Below are 15,964 nucleotides of genomic sequence, written 5' to 3'. Positions count from 1 at the left end.
CCTTATTGAAGGTGCCGGCCTGAGTGGACTCATGACCTGAAAGCAAAGGGTTAATGTGAGCACCTAGAGGGAGATAAGACCAGGAGGCAGATTGTGGAAAACTTTGAAGGCCCGGTGGAGAGCCTCGAACTTTATCCTGTAGACAGAAGGGAGCTAGTGTAGGTTTTTGAGCAGGGGTGGAGTAATCCAATTGGAGCTATGTTTAGAAAGATTAATCAAATGGCTGAATGGCAAGAATCCAGAGGCTAACAAGTTAGGAGGCCACAATAGTCATAAGCTAAGCCACAGCCACACTCATCTCGGACACTTCAACGGGTCCTGGTGGGTGGTCCAGGCCCCAAGACACAAGAATATCTTGTGATATGCCAACCCCACCTATGAAAATCTAAATTGTAAGAAACATCATTAAGTACAGAAGGCATGGTTTTATGATCACGATGGAGGAATGTCCTTTCTTTGAAAAAAAAAAACAACCCAAAAGATCCACTGTTTGGTACATTACTTAGTTGGCTCTCCTAGGGATGTTTAGGATAGATTCAAAGGTGACATAATTCACTGGACACACAGATCGTTGGGGACATGACAGTTCAATAAGTTGCAGCTTTCTAGGGATTTGGGTGCTGAGGCTGGCGGCCTTGCCTGGAGGGAGGAGTTTGAGTATTTGAAACAAGGCTCTGGATTGTTCTCTGGTGCTGGGCAGGGGGGCAGGCGTGTACTTTGGGAGACCCATGATGGGGATGGTGGGTTAGGTGGAATTTAAACATGGACAAGGGACTCAGATGACACTTACTGCATTTATCACTTTGCTTTACAGAAAGCGGAGAAAGTTCTGAACGGGCAGGCTACTGGGAAACTCTAAGGAAGGAAGCTATATTGTTTGTTTTGGTGATTTATTTAATTCTGGCTGAGAAAGGATATCCATGTTGAGTTAATTCTCAGGGTGGACTTGCTCACCAAATCCCAGGAGATTTCTACCAGAGGTCTCTTCGAGCTTGATATATGTTACTTTTTGGAGAAAGCTGATGGTACGTTATCCTGAGTACAGCCATTACTGGTTGAAAATAGGGCACAGGGAGGTTCGAATTCCTGTGGGACAGGAATGAGAAGGAGACAGGAGTGTCTGAGGGACATTTCTAATCTGCGAAGCTTATCCCCTTGAAGTAGTTGTGGTCTCATCTGAACTATCCTTGGAATTGTCCTGGGGAGCCTGGACCTGCCCAGCAGAGATGTGCTGAGATTATGGCTGCTAGTCACACATTGCCTTGCTGCTGTGAAGGCACAATGGAAATAAAACGCTGTAACACCCCTGCCCTTCAGGTGCTTGTGCTCCAGCCAGGGAGGCAAGCTGGAGGGGAGAAAGCTGTTGCCCGCAGGCCGAGATGGCACTCAGCGTTCACGGCAGGCCGCAGGTGCTGAGAGAGCAGATAGTCAGGAAATACAAACAATACATTGCACAGACAGCACTGTGACTGGGTCTCTCTTCTGTATATAAATGGAAAACTAAATTCAACTGGTTCCCTCCACCCTTCCCCATCCAGTCTCTGGTTTTGGGAAAAAAAGCAAAGACCTGTCCACAGAGCGGGACTTCTTCATGAGGATGAAATGCACAGTCACCAACAGAGGCCGAACTGTCAACCTCAAGTCAGCCACCTGGAAGGTAGGACAGCCTCAGGCATGGGTTGGAGCCCCAGCGGTGCCCCCCACGCTGTGCTCTCGGCCCCACATCTGACCCCCCGGCTGCTCTCCAGGTCTTGCACTGCACCGGCCAGGTGAAGGTCTACAACAGCTGCCCCCCTCACGGTGGTCTCTGCGGCTACAAGGAGCCCCTGCTCTCCTGCCTCATCATCATGTGTGAACCCATCCAGCACCCGTCCCACATGGACATCCCCCTGGACAGCAAGACCTTCCTGAGCCGCCACAGCATGGACATGAAGTTCACCTACTGCGACGACAGGTAGGGCCCAGGGGTGTGTGGGCCGTGGGCGGAGTGCGTCTTCCCTGCATGTGTGTGTGTAGAGTTGTGCCTGTGACACAGGTGTGGACCCGGCGCATACAGGCTGTTTCGCTGGGTGCCAGCCTGTGGGCCTGTGTCGCTTTCACCCCGTCCATGCCGCCGAGGGACTCCTGCCACCATGTTTGGTAGTTCCCCATTGATGCCGCGTCAGGGTCTGATGGCGGCAGTGTTCTGGTGTGCGGCTCTTGTCATCATTGATCATTGTGATGGGCACATTCCTCCCTGTATGTGTCAGGCTCCTGAGGAAATCTCCAGGCCATTCTGCTTCCCCAGGAGATGAGTTGCAAGAGATTTCCATCAGCACTCAGGTGCCAGCTGAGAGCTGAGGTTCTGGCCGGGAGACCGCCCCATGGCTACATGGTTTGCATGTATTCTCTTCCATTACTGAGCTCTTCGCTCAGCCTTTGCTCCTCCTTGGTCACCTCTCTTATGGCCACTGTCCAGCCTAGTTTTGAAGGCTTTTCAATGAAGAGACCTAAGCCAGACTCTAATCCCCAAAGCCTGGCACAACTGGAAATTGTCTTAGGTGAAGCACATCAACTCTGGGGTGAGAGGGCCTAGGTTCATATCCAATAGGAAATGTTCAGTGGTACCAGTTAGTCTCACCCTAACTGGTTTCTTTCTTAAAGTTGTCAGAAGAGTGCCTAGGACTGCACATGCCGGCCACATCAGCTCTAGTTCTTCGCTTAGGGCTTGGGTTGATGAGGGAGGCCTGGGAGGGTGTGTTAAAGCTGCACGGAAGCCCCCGGCTGCCCCGCAACCCCACCTCTGCCCTCCCTGCTGTGCCCTGGCATTGGGAATGTGGGGAGATCAGAACATGGAAGAAGGGAGATAGGGCAGGATAGATGCCACGAGCAATGGCCACCATCAAGAAGAAAGGAAAAGTGAAGAGACGCGACTGGGCCCTGGTCAGCCTGCAGCAAGTGAACGCCGCTGGGGCTTACTGATTAATGTGTCCCAGGTATGCCCTTTGGGGAAGGGGTCGCTCAGGCTGACCTCAGCCTTTGCAGTATCCAGAGTCACCATTTCCTTCCAGAGCCACAGTTTTTGTGTTTGCTCTTCACTGCTAGGGTTTCTGAGTAAACCCCGCGATCTCTGCTTCCCCTCGTCGGAGATGGAAATGATCCTACTTTCCCAGCCTGTTTCACAGGGTCATTATGAAATGAGATCAAAACTGTGAAAGCACTTTGAAAAGTGCAAACACCATGACCGATGTGAAGCTCTTTGTCACTCCTTCTGTTTCCCTGTCCTTGTCCTCCCCCAAAGCAAGTTTCCCCACTAAACTCTAGGGGCCAAGATCATGTCTGGGGGCATGTAGGGGGGGGGGGGGGCCTGGGAGAAGGAGAGACCACCAGCAAGACACTGCCTTGCCTTCCTAGCCAGCAGGAAGCCACCAGGCCGCAGAAGACAGCTCCTGCTTGGCCTTCCCAGGCCCACCCACCTTTCTCTTACCCACCAGACACCCAGGGTGCTTGCTCTCGCTCTCTTTATGGATGAGGCCCTACTCTCCAGGCAAAACTGAGTTTCTTTCCCCTGATTCTAGACTAACCTGGTGGTGGCTGGTGCCCCTTCTTAAAACTGGCCACCCCTCCAGGACCACTGAAGAATTTTTGTGACAGTATCCTTGAGTCGTTCCTGTCCACCCTAGTGCCAGGACTCAAGGCTCCCAGAGGTAGTGGGTGGTTATATAAGTAGAAAGAAGTGCTCTAACCTCACAGGGAGAAAAATGTCATGTCTGAAGACTTTTGCCCTGGAACTGACATAGTCAGCATTAATTATAGTTGCTCGTACTGTTATTATTGTAATGATGATGATGATTAGAGAGAAAGATTGTTGCAAAGGCAGGCACCAGAGAAATCCATGTGTGTGTAAGGTTGTTTATCAGATGCAGTCCTCCTATTCAAATGAATATTCTTGGCAGAAGACAGTTTTGCCACATGCGCCCCTCTGTGTAGTCTTCCGAGGCGGTGGCAAGGGAAATCCCGCCGCAGAGCCCCCGTGCCTCTGGCCTTGGAGGGAGCGGGGCCCCCAGTGTGTCGGTGGTGCGTGGGAGCAGCTACCGTGCTGTGCACAGTGAGCGCTGCACGGAGCCCCTGGAAGCGCAGCGCGTTGCCCGTGTCACCCCGCAATCCCTGGTGAAACCCCACTGTCCTAGAAAATAACTTGTCATTCTAAGATATTAGAAAAGAGGGATTTTTTTTTTTAAAGCTTAAAACTTGGATCCTTGTTAAAGTGAAGGAAGAAACTACTCTGGAAATGGTCATTTGAAGTTAGTCTTTATTCATTATTTTGTTTTGAATGCATCTCAGGTCATTTCCTGAAAGCAATCAACCTTTGGATAAGAGAGGAGGGGGAAGACCCCATGAGGGCCTGGGGACCTGAGGGTGGCTGAAGAGGAAAGAGACACAAAAAGGGAAGCGAGCCCCCACTCATTGGTTAGTTGGGTTCAGGGCCGGTAGGCAGAGGCCATGCTGGCTTGAAGAAATCTGTGACTTAAGGCTTGTGACTCAGAGTGTGGAGGTTGACACTGCATGTAAGTTCTGCTGGACACATTGCACTTTCAGCAAAATCTTGCCTTTCACGAAACCTAATTACATAGCTCAACTCTGATTTCAGTGGTGCCGGAGAGATGAATGCAGAGGTATTTGAAGACATAGAATGCTGTGCTACACAGAAGTTGTGTTTAACTGATTAGCAGATTAGTTAACAAGGGCATAGACGTGGCTTAGACTATCTATAAAGTGACTGTGTTAAGTCCTTAATCCCTAAGTGTTATTTCTCTACTGCTTTGATGAGGACTGGTATTTTTTAGTTTTGGTAGCTTATTTTGTTTTCATTGTTTGTACTGGGATGGGGAACAGCATATTCATAGTCTCATTTCTCTCATGCATTCTCCCTTTGTCTCTTTCTTTCTCTCTTTCTCTCTCTCATACACACACACTTTCTCTCTCTCTCTCTCTCTCTCTCTCTCTCCATAATACCCTTCCAAAATCAATGTTTCAAAAATCAACAGTTGTACATGATAGCCAATGTGGGGGGATGGTGGGTTTTCCATTTTAATCATGGAACTCACTAGATTTATTGACATCTGACACACATGAAGGGCTATGATTTTTCATGAAGGGAATTATTTTCCAAGTAGGAAAATCAGAATCTCATGAAAATATAAGGCAACCAGAATCCAAAAAATTACTTTCAGACTATCTGGTACTTTTTCTTAGATGTATCAAGATCACAGATATAATCAAATAACAGCAACAAAAAAAGATCACGATGAGAAAGAAAGAAGGGAGAACAGAGGAAAAATGGGAAGAAATTTTGAAAAGAGAAAAGAAAAGAGGACTATAATCATGTCTAATGCTCAAGTTTTCAAAATCAGTTGAACCTGAAATATTTGAAACACCTGAAATTGAGTAATGCAGATGATTCAACATGTACTTGCCCTTCTCCTTTTAATGAAGGGTCAGAGGACCATGCTAAGTCCCATTTTAATTATCTAAAACATAGTCAACATTTTTTAAGTGAACCCTATAACAATTTACATATGCCAGTCACATCCATGTGTATATGGCGGACTGCTCTAGACAGGAAGAGTCAAGTTGGGTAACAAAGTTAAGGAAGAAGAATGTCCCAGTTATCGGTGTAATTAATGATTTCATCTCCATTCATTCTCTGTTTCCTAAAATACTGAGCAACCAATTAGTAAATTCTTATTTATTGAGCATCTGCTATGTATTTAATCTTGTGCCAGAGACTTTTATATTAAAGAAGTAAAAGAGATGGTTCCTGATCTGCAAGAGTTTACAATCTGGTACATGAGCAACTTAATGAAGCCGCAGTGAATGGTGCAAAATAGAACATTCTATTCACCCAAAGGAAGACAAAATGTGTTCCCAAGCAGTTTAACTTTAAAATGGGGTGCTTCTCCAATCCAGGTGGAGGTGCCATCTAGTGGTGAAAGAGAATAGCTGGGAAGGAAGCCAAGCCATGGAGGAGGGTAGGGGAAAATCTGTATTTCACATAATCCCACTGTGATTTTGTCAGTTTTATGAGTCTTCCTGTATCTTTGAAGTAAGTTATAAAAACAAATTATGTGGATAGGATCAGTGTTACTGGATATAGAATAGGGGGAAGGCACCAAAGTTACAGTAAAAAATTTGAAATTAGCAAAGAGGTTCATGTAATCTTTATAGGCAAAGAGTTTGAGGGCAACTCTGCTTTGTTATTGAATTAAGGCAGCACAGGGCATAATAATATCAGAAGCTTAATAAGTTTAATAAGTTAAGATGAAATACTTTCATTGCATATTGAAGTACATTTAATAAATTTTTTGTTTTAATTTTTTAAAGGATGAATGATATTTTTAAATTTAGGGTGATCTTTCAGATTAATACACTACATGTAGGTTTTTATGTTTAATATATAGTCTATTATAAACATTTTTGCCTTTTCTCTAACTAGCCTTTCTCAATACATCTTTGCAAGAAGGTATAGTGTGTTTCTTTAAATCCCTGAGTGAGAGGAAACCTTAAATACTGCCCTTGTGCATCTGTGTCTCCTGCAAAGGACAAAGTCCTAAAATCAGCCTAACAGAGGCTGAGCATATATATGAGGAAGTCTTATATATTATCCTGTCTAATCTAGTCTACTTGAAATACTCTCTGAAAGGGGCAGCTCTACAAATTCTCCTTGGAATTTATTTCAAAGTTTCCTAGACCTTGCAACTCAAAATGTATTCCTTCTACATGATCTGCTTCTCTCTTGCTATGGTTCAGAGCAAATCTTCTCTTACTGTGTGTGCCTTCCAGGGTAATGGAAGGCAGCTGAGGCATTTGGTGGCACCCAGAACAGGGGGAGTCCAGGATTGAGCCAGGCCCACCTTCCTGTGGATAAATTAACCAGCTCTTAGCACATCACACTGACAGGCTGGGAATCGATTACCCATCACCTACAGAGTTGGTTGTACAGATTTTGCACACTGTGTGATATTCAAGGAAAGCACAGGGTCAACGTGCTGTTGTTCAAAACAAAATCTGGATCAAAATATATTAAAATAGAAGACAATGAAATCTGAGTTAGTGAATAGTCTGGATATTAGAAAACGCAATTTCAAAGCTGACGTGCACATATAAAAACTAGAATGAGTCAAACCCCTTGTTGCCTAGGAGAGGGCATTGCGGGAAGAGGGTGGAAGGGAAGAAAGCAGACTCTAATACAAGTATGGTTTATGAGCAAATGCATTCCGTGAGAAACAAATAAGTGGTTATAAAGTACTTAAAACTTTTATCCTCTTTAACAGTTTAAATACTCTAACCCATCATGTTTAATTTACTCAGCAAATGCTTTACTCCTGTGGAGCACAGGGGTAGAAACCACAGTCAGACCTCGTCTGACTCCAGGCAGTGGCTTCTGAAGTCAGGGGGCTCTCTGCTTGTCCCCCAGGGACTGGCACTTGGCAGTGTCACGGGCAAGAAGAGGAAGCCATCTTAGTCCCCGCTGCCTCCCCAGGTGACGGCACTGACGCTGTAGCCTGCAGAACGGTTTTCTTCCTGGCACTCGGTTGCAGGCTGTCCACGTCGAAAAGGGCCTCTGAATGTTCTTAAGGGGAAAGAGCAATTGAAGAGCAATGAGTAACTGTCATGTTACATCGCGAAGGCCTGTCTAACTCAGAAATCCAGACCTTGGTGGTTTGACTCACACATTTACTTGGGGTAACACTAACTCCAGAATTTAACAGCACTCTTTCCTCTGTATTTTGTTTTTTTTCTTTTTCTTCCTTCTTCATCTGCCTCCCGTGGCTGCCTATGTCCACATCCCCCTCCCCACCTCATCCTTGATCTGTTTCTTTTTCCACTTTATTATGAAAGAGTGACTATTCTTCTCATTTCCGAAATCTGGTGAGCTGAGCCCTTGTGTATTTCCCTCTTCTCTGAAAACAGAATAGCCCTACTGAATGAACGTTTTAATTTATTGATGACCCCAACCTGATTTTTTTCCCCAGTGAGTCGGGAGCTCTTAATTAGAAAGAAAGAAAAAAAATAGTTTTTCTGTCCCTGTCGGAGAGGGCAGATGAGCCTGTGTTATCACAGTCCAGCTCTGGAGGCTTCTCTGGGACCCCGGGAAGTTAGCGGGTAGGCTCTTCTGTGCCGTGGTAGCCGTCCCTATAAACAAGCTGGGTTCATTAACCTCCCACTGGCGTCTGCGTGCCTACAGATGAAGGCGAATGACCATCAGCTTTAAGTTGGGGTTTCCTGGCTTTGTGAAATCGGACAACTTGAATGTTCTTCCATTGTGTTTGGGGTATGCGTATTTCCCAGTTTTTATAGTCTGTTTAAAGGAATGAAGAAGGGGACATTAAATATTTATTTTTGTTGACAAGATAAATGAAGGCTGCTACTGGGAAGATAGCTGGCTCTTCTGAAATCTAGGTTTGTTTGTCCTCTTCCAGAACATGCCCATTGTGTGCCTTTGAATGGATGGTATATTAATTAGACTGAAAATGTTTTATTATGAGCCTGATTATAACAAACATTTGCTTAGAACATTTTAAAGATTCTAGTTGTGAAAGAAAATTGAGCTTCTTTAGGGAGTAGAATCCAATCTTTCCCAGAATACCCTCCTTTTTGACCCGTCCAAGATAAGAAGCCGCTTGTGTGGCAAGCCTGGGAGCCTGGGAGCCTGGGAGTGGCCAGCTGACTGTCAGCAGGGACCCCAGTGCACTCCTGATTCCCAGGCTAAGCTAGAGGGGCACTGAGCCTGATGGAAAACACACGTGGTTGTAGAAAAGGAAGGACCAGCACTGTTCTTCTGCCCCTTGCTCTCCCCCAGTCTCCACCTCGGATAAGGTGCTGTTGGGCACCAGCCCCAGGGGCAGGGTGACAAGGAACATGTCCCTTGCTGATGAGTTCAGAGACTCTCTGCTCAAGGCCAAGTGAGGGGACAGGTCCTCCTGGTCTGAGACCGGCTGCCTGGCACTAGTGAGCTGCTGGAACCTCACTGGAGAGGTCTCCGCTGTGCTGAAATCACTGAGACCTAAGCTTTTTTCTTTTCTTTCTTTTATTGTATTCTTTTTCCATTGCCATTCAGTCCCCTTATACCCCCTTCCCCCAACAATCACCACACTGTTGTCCATGCCCATGAGTCCTTTTTCCTTATTGCTCAATCCCTCCACTCCCTAACCCCCGCTTCCCCCGACTACTGCCTTCCTGCTCTCCATCTATGAGTCTCTGTTTTCCTTGTTAGTTCAGTTTGTTCGTTAGATTCCACATGGGAGTGAAACCATATGGGCTTTGTCGTTCTCTGACTAGCTTATTTCACCTAGCATAATGTTTTCTAGGTCCATCTGTACTGTTGCAAAGAGTAAAATTTTCTTCTTTTTTACAGCTGAGTAGTAGTCCATTGAGTAAATGTCCTGGAGTTGTTTTATCCACTCACCTACTGATGGACACTTAGGCTGCTTCCATATCTTGGTAATTGTAAATAATGCTGTGATGAACATAGGGGTGCTTATGTTCTTTCAAATTAGTGTTTTGGGTTCCTTCAGATATACTCCCAGAAGTAGGATCACTGGGTCAAAAGGCAGATCCATTTTTAATTTTTTGAGGTATCGCCACACTGCTTTCCACGGTGGCTGCATCCATGGTGTAAGGCCATATTACCCTGAACGCACCGATCTTGTCTGATCTGAGACCTAAGCTTCTCAGCCCTGTTGGGCTGTCCCTTGTATGACAAAGGCTCTAATCCCCAAGTCTCACCTAGGCATAGAACTTGCTTCTTCTCCGCCCATGTTGACACCAGACACACCTTCCAGAATGAAGAATAGATGGATTGAGCATCACAAGCATTTCCACTGAGAGCTGTGCATGTGTGCTCACCAGCATGCACGGAGGCGGTTAATCGCATTCTAGGAGGAAAAGTGAGAACTGGGGCCTGGACTGCTTAGCAGTGCTGGGAGAGACTGGGCTCTGCTTGTGCCTTAGATCCTGAGAGAGAATCAATCCACCAGTCAGCTACTCAAGTACTTACCGTGTGGGGGACACCAAAGGATAAAGCGGCCCCCTGAGTTCAGGGGTTGACAGCCTAGGTAGGGTGTGGAGAGACAAACACATAATCCTCTGTGATACCGTGTCTGCCCATAAGGCCTTCATGAGGAGACACTGGCGAGGGCTGGAGGAATTGGAGAGGCCTCCAGGGAGAGGGTGAGGCCTTGGGCTGACCCCACAGTAGTCAAGGCTTAGAGAAGGGGGAGGAAAGGGAAGAAGGCATCAAGCTTTTGCAGCAAGAATGAGTTTACCAGGTACAGGGAACTGCGAGGAGGGTCCACCAGGGCAGAGGGTGCAGGTCATGCTGAAGGTCAGTTGAAAATCAAATTGCATGGAAGATGGAGACTAGATCTGGGGGGACTTGGGAGTTAGGCAGAGTTTACTTACTCCTGATGCAGCTGGACATAGGGAAAGCTGTATTCATACATAGGGGAGTGTCTGGATGGAGGCGCCATTTTATGGTGATTTCTTCTGATAGATGTATGCAGACCCTTTCAGAGGGAGAGAGCAGAGACGCTGTTTCTGCTTCCCTCTCTGTATATTAATCTCCAACAGAGATGATAAATGATGGGGTCTTACCTAAAAGTCATGCATGCTGACATAGAGCTTGGAATGATTTGAATAGCATCACTTCTAACTTGTGATTAATGAGACCATGAGCCCATTAGAAGAAATGTGTGAAATAACAAAGATTACAAAAAATAGTATTTAGGTATGATGTGGGAATGCGGCTAATCTGGCGATTCTTGGGCAGGGCTGGTTTATTTTAATGACTCCAGCACAGAGCAAAGGGTCCCTGGCGTGTTCAGTGATTCTTACGGTTCTCCATCTTTGCCTTTTCTCTACCCACTTTCCCTCAAAAACAGACACCTTACAGGATGACACAAGACACATGTAGGAGGGCCAAGCCCTGTCATTTCAGAGGTGCAAGTTCATTGGAGAATGTAATGAGGAGGCACATTTTTATGACTATGATTTTATAGTTCTTCCTCTCAGTATCTCCTGCTCTTCTTCCCTTCCTTGAAATAGGGAGGGGGACAAGTAGAAGAACCTGTGGAAGGCAGACCCTGTGTCCAAGAGGAAGCTGAGGTCAGCAGGCAGAACATGAGAAGCACCCAGAGGGGGGAAGCTTTCAACACAGAAGGGGTTCTCCCTCCCCCAGGTTCACCCTCACTCTGTGGTTCACAGCAGACGAAGGTCATCTTTATGCTTTTTCCCCACTTGGGGCCACATAATTTTCACTTTTCCTTTATATCACCCTCTGCTACATTAAGCTTGATCTAGTAGTCGGAAGGCCCTGGTTTTCATTTTTGCTCTGTCCCTGGACATGTGTAGACATTAGCAAATTGTCTGCCTTCCCTGGTCTCTACTCCCTCATCTGCAGAAACTGGGGTGGGAGGGTGCGGTGAGAGCCCCTTCCATGGTTGCTGGAAACTAGGCACATGTGTATATTAGGGGTGGGGGTAGGAAGCCCCCTGAGGAGCCACTTTTCCTTCCTCCCCAAGCACGACCTCAGGGAGGGCAGGAAGAGTGGAGGTTGGTGGATCTACAGTTGCCAGTTGACCACCATGTGTCTTGCTTGCGTGAATGGTGTGACCAGGAAGCCTGTGGTGTTTTCACCTGAATGTGTGTGCCTTTGATTTACCTCCTGGATTTAGCTCCTTGAGCCCTTGCCCACGTTTATATGGTTTCTCTTCCCTACATGCTTTTTTTTTTTTTTTTTTAAATTCAGAATCACGGAACTGGTTGGTTACCACCCAGAGGAGCTGCTTGGCCGCTCAGCCTATGAGTTCTACCATGCACTGGACTCAGAGAATATGACCAAAAGTCACCAGAACTGTAAGTTCCTGGAGTGTCCTGGGTGGCTCCCTGGTGTCTTTGGAATTTGGCCTTGAGTGGGGGATGACCGGTGAGGCAGAAGACCCGGTCACTCCCTTCACAGAGCCGCTACCCTGTGCACAGACAGACTCACACACTCAGGATGGTTAGAGAACCAAGGCTGCCACCAGCCTTCACGGCACCTTCATGAAAATTAGGAAAAGGCTTCTTCTTCCAGGACGACACACCCACGTCCTGCCATACAGCTTGGGGAGTAGAAGGTGGGCTGAACCTCAGCCCCCACATACCACCTCCCCTGCAACAGATGGAGTGAGTAGTCTGCACAGCCCTGTGGAACAGCCCTGCAAAGGGTAACCCGAGGGTAGTCCCCTTGGGGTACGTGCTACAGGAGCAAGTACATTCATTCAGAGAAGAGGAGGGCTGGCGAAGTTCAGGGAAGGAGAGGCTTGGGCACTTGAGTTGGACACCTTGAAGGATAGGCGAGGGGTAAAGAGAAGGTAAGGTAGGAGGGCACAAATGCAATCGATGGTCCTCTAAGAGCTTGCTTGCTGGATCAAGAGAACTCGGTTGGAGGAGGCTGCTAGGCAACCCAGTGAAGTCATTTGGAAACTGTTCTCGGCAGCTTGAAAGAAGCCCAAGTTATGAGAGAGTTCTAGAACAGGACTGGCCAATACAGCTTTCTGCAGTGGAAATGTTCTACCCACCTACTCCACACGCAACCTATGCTGTACATGAAATATGTCTAGGGCAACTGAGGAGCTGAATTTTTTTAAATTTAATTTTAATTAAGTTGAAATAGCTACACTTGTCCTGGCAATTGTGGCTCAGTTGGTAGGAGTGTTGTCCCAAACACCAAAAGGTTGTGCGTTCAATCCCCAGTTAGGGTACATATGGGAGGCACCTGATCAATGATTCTCTCTCTCTCCCCCTCTCCCCCCTCTCTCTGAAATCAATAAGCATATCCTCAGGTGAGGATTACATAAATAAATAAATAGCTATATTTGGCTAGTAGCTACCATATTAGAAAGGGCAGCTCTAGTTCATTCACTCAGTCATATTCCTAGTTCAGGCTTCCCATCTGCAGGTGACCCAAGACAGTTTTCTTGAGTCCATACAACCTATCAACATGTAAGGACTCTGGGTTTATAACTCTATTCTTGGCCCACTGAGGGAAATAGAAGTTGATAGGATTGATCCTTGCCCTAAGGGATCTTGTTTTTGAGGGAAGAAGAGGCTGTGGGCTCCAAGGGAGCCAAGTGGCTCGCACCTTCAGTCAGCCACAGTACCTAGCATCGTGTTAGATGTGGTACAGGCACTAAATGAATGATAAACCCAAAGGCACAAAACATGTTTGGAAATGAATGCTTCAAAGGAAATGCCCACAGTGGTGCAGACAGAGGGCAAGAGGATTATAGGAGGATCGAAAATGGGTAAATTAAGAATGAGAAGATTCTCAGTGGCTGTGCTGGTCTTGAGCTCCCAGGATCAGCTGTGACTTGGAGTAGCAATGAAAAAAATGAAAGTACCGCTATTCATGCCTTGTTCCTAAATCCACCCATCTATCCCAAGGTTAGGACAGCTGAGGTTCTTCAGAGCAGCTAACAGATCAGCAACCCCATAAGCGGTATCTGAGCACAGTTAATAATCTCTTAGAGAGTGAGGTCTTCTCTGCTGCTGCGTTGTGGTTTCTGAGTTTGATCTGACAGTGAAACAGGGCCCCTTATGATATCTCAGAAAAGTTTCTCACTATGCTGTCCCGCAAACAAACAAACGGCCTAGGCTCAGCCTCCATTATGGACCCAGGGATGGGGGAGGGAGGTGGAGGCTCTTGTGTGTGCCCTGCCCACAAGGATGGATGAGAGCCTGCCCTCGCTTTTGAAATTGTAGGACGTGGTTCCTGCCTTCATGTTGGGTCCCTGTGCTTTTCTGGTCTGTGGCCGTTCCTGTTCCCAAAGGCATCCTGATGTTGGGACTCAGAGATCTGGGCTCTGACCCAGCTGCCCTGCTGATTCCCCAGGGCCAGGCCCTCTGGGCCTTCCCTCTATAGATGTAAAATTGGGGGAAAGTCCAGCTTTTCTCATCAACCGCGGGTGAAGTCAAAGCAGGCGACAAACATAAAAGTTTCTGGGAATTCTTGGAGGACAGTATTATATAATACTTTGCCTTCTGGGAACTACTATCCAAGGGAACAAAAATGATGACTTGTCTCTAAGCATGTAAGGATTTTTTTTTCTTTTTATTTTCTTCTTAGAAAAGGTTTGATTCATGAAAAGAAAAAAAAAAGTGCTGGGATAAAAATTTGTCACAGTTTTCTGCTGACTACAAGGGAAATATTGTGCTTTTTATGGAATCTCTGTGTTTTAGCATTAGGCACACTTAAAGGTAATTCACAGACCGAATGGAAATCACAGGCTCCCTTCTTCCCCTGGTGGAACCAGGTGAAGCTGCTCTGAGCTCAGAGGCCTGCACCCAGCCAGCCAGCCCCAATCTAGCCAAAGAAATCTGCTTGGGTCAGAAATCGGGTTAGCGCTGGCCAAAACAGAAGGCTCGCCCTTGCCTTGGGTTTGTGCAAATGCAGTTGCACTGCAGCCCCACACTCACGCTGTGAAGTAGCTGGAGGCCAAGGTTGGAGGCCGGTCCACATTGACACACCAGCATCCGAATTTCTGCACGTATGTGTCTTAGCCTGTGAACGTTTACCGTTGACATTGGCGGGGGAAGCTCAGCCCTCAAACCAGATTCAGATAATTGAAAGCGATCATTTCCAAATGGATTAGTAATTTATACATTGTTACTCTCAGAGAGGAGGGGTTGGGGGATTGGTTTTCCTTTGTTGTGTGAGGACATTATGTGCTTTTAGGAAAACAAGATTAAAGGTCATAAAAAGCCTATCTAGCCAGTAGCAGACCCTTCACCAAGGCTGCCATTAATGAGCAGGTGATTAGAAGGCAGGCGTAATTATATTCCACTGCCAGAGCAGGCCCTCGCCTGCAGTCGCTAGAAATGCAGTTAAAACCTTTGCTCGCTGCACTGTTTAATCAAGAATAAGAGCCCTGAATTTTGTCTGCATTAAGAACCGTCTAAATAAGTTAACTCCAGCCACTTGAAATTGTGCAAGAATCATTTCACTGCAGCAGGGGGGCCTCAGTGGAGCAGAGAAGTGAAATCAGGGAGAACAGAAGTTATTTCTTTGGTCAGAGAGTCCATGAGGTTCAGGACAGGAGCAACAGCAAATTTAGTCTTCCCCGTGGACGCTGGCTCAGGGGCAGGTACAGAGAGGGCACTGGAGCAGGAGCCACAAGACCGGGTGACCTTAAGAGGGTCACAATCCTTTTGGCCTCAGTTTCTTCGTGTTAGATGATCTCTCTCTTCCCTGTAGCACAGGATTTACATATACTTAGCATACAACCCAGCCATTACAGTCCTAGCTACACACCCATGAGAAATGAAAAGTATGTCCACACAAAGGATTGTACACAGCAGCTAAACACTGAAAACAACTCAAACATCCATTGACAGGTGAATGGGTAAAGTATGGTACATCCATACAATGGATTACTCAGCAATGAAAGGAACAATCCACGAATTCCTGCAACAACATGAGGAATCTGGAAAACATGCTGAGTATGAAGAAGGCAGGCACACAGGCCTCCATGCTCTTGTCTGATTCCACTTAGGTACAAATGGAGAAGAGAGCATTTCAGTATTTAGTGACAGAAAACACATCAGTGGTTGCCTGGGACCAGGGGTGAGAATAGGGATTGACTGTCAAGAGGCACAAGGATTTCTTTGATGGGGGTGGGGTGAGGGAAAAGTCACCGCATCTTTGAGTGCGGTGATAGTTACCAGGGTGTCAAAAGTCATTGCACTGTATGCTTAAATGGGTGCATTTTTAAACTGAAAGTAAATTCAACCTCACTCAAGTGAGCTTTAAACAAAAACAAGCTTAGACAGGAGTCTTTCACTTGGACTTTCACCTTGTCTACCGTTTCCGCTGAGGGGGCCTTTCAGCAAATCACTCAATAGTTTCAAGCATCAGTTTCTTCGTATGTAAAACAGGAATAACAAT

The 15,964-nt window shown here is 46.6% G+C and overlaps 1 protein-coding gene across 1 annotated transcript in view; it reads left to right on the top strand.

Annotated features, from left to right (window-relative positions):
• The window catches only part of EPAS1 (endothelial PAS domain protein 1), an 82,727-nt gene that overhangs the window by 55,990 nt on the left and 10,773 nt on the right, over positions 1-15,964 (top strand). The window contains exons 5-7 of the mRNA XM_054567018.1: positions 1,539-1,657; positions 1,749-1,954; positions 11,789-11,895. Of these exons, the coding sequence (XP_054422993.1) occupies positions 1,539-1,657; positions 1,749-1,954; positions 11,789-11,895 (432 nt within the window). The remainder of the gene's footprint in view (positions 1-1,538; positions 1,658-1,748; positions 1,955-11,788; positions 11,896-15,964) is intronic.

This window comes from Pteronotus mesoamericanus, unplaced genomic scaffold (genome assembly GCF_021234165.1).
Source record: "Pteronotus mesoamericanus isolate MK-2021 breed Mesoamerican mustached bat unplaced genomic scaffold, CSHL_Meso_final contig_101, whole genome shotgun sequence".
NCBI lineage: Eukaryota > Metazoa > Chordata > Mammalia > Chiroptera > Mormoopidae > Pteronotus > Pteronotus mesoamericanus.
This window is presented reverse-complemented; position numbering and strand designations above follow the sequence as displayed.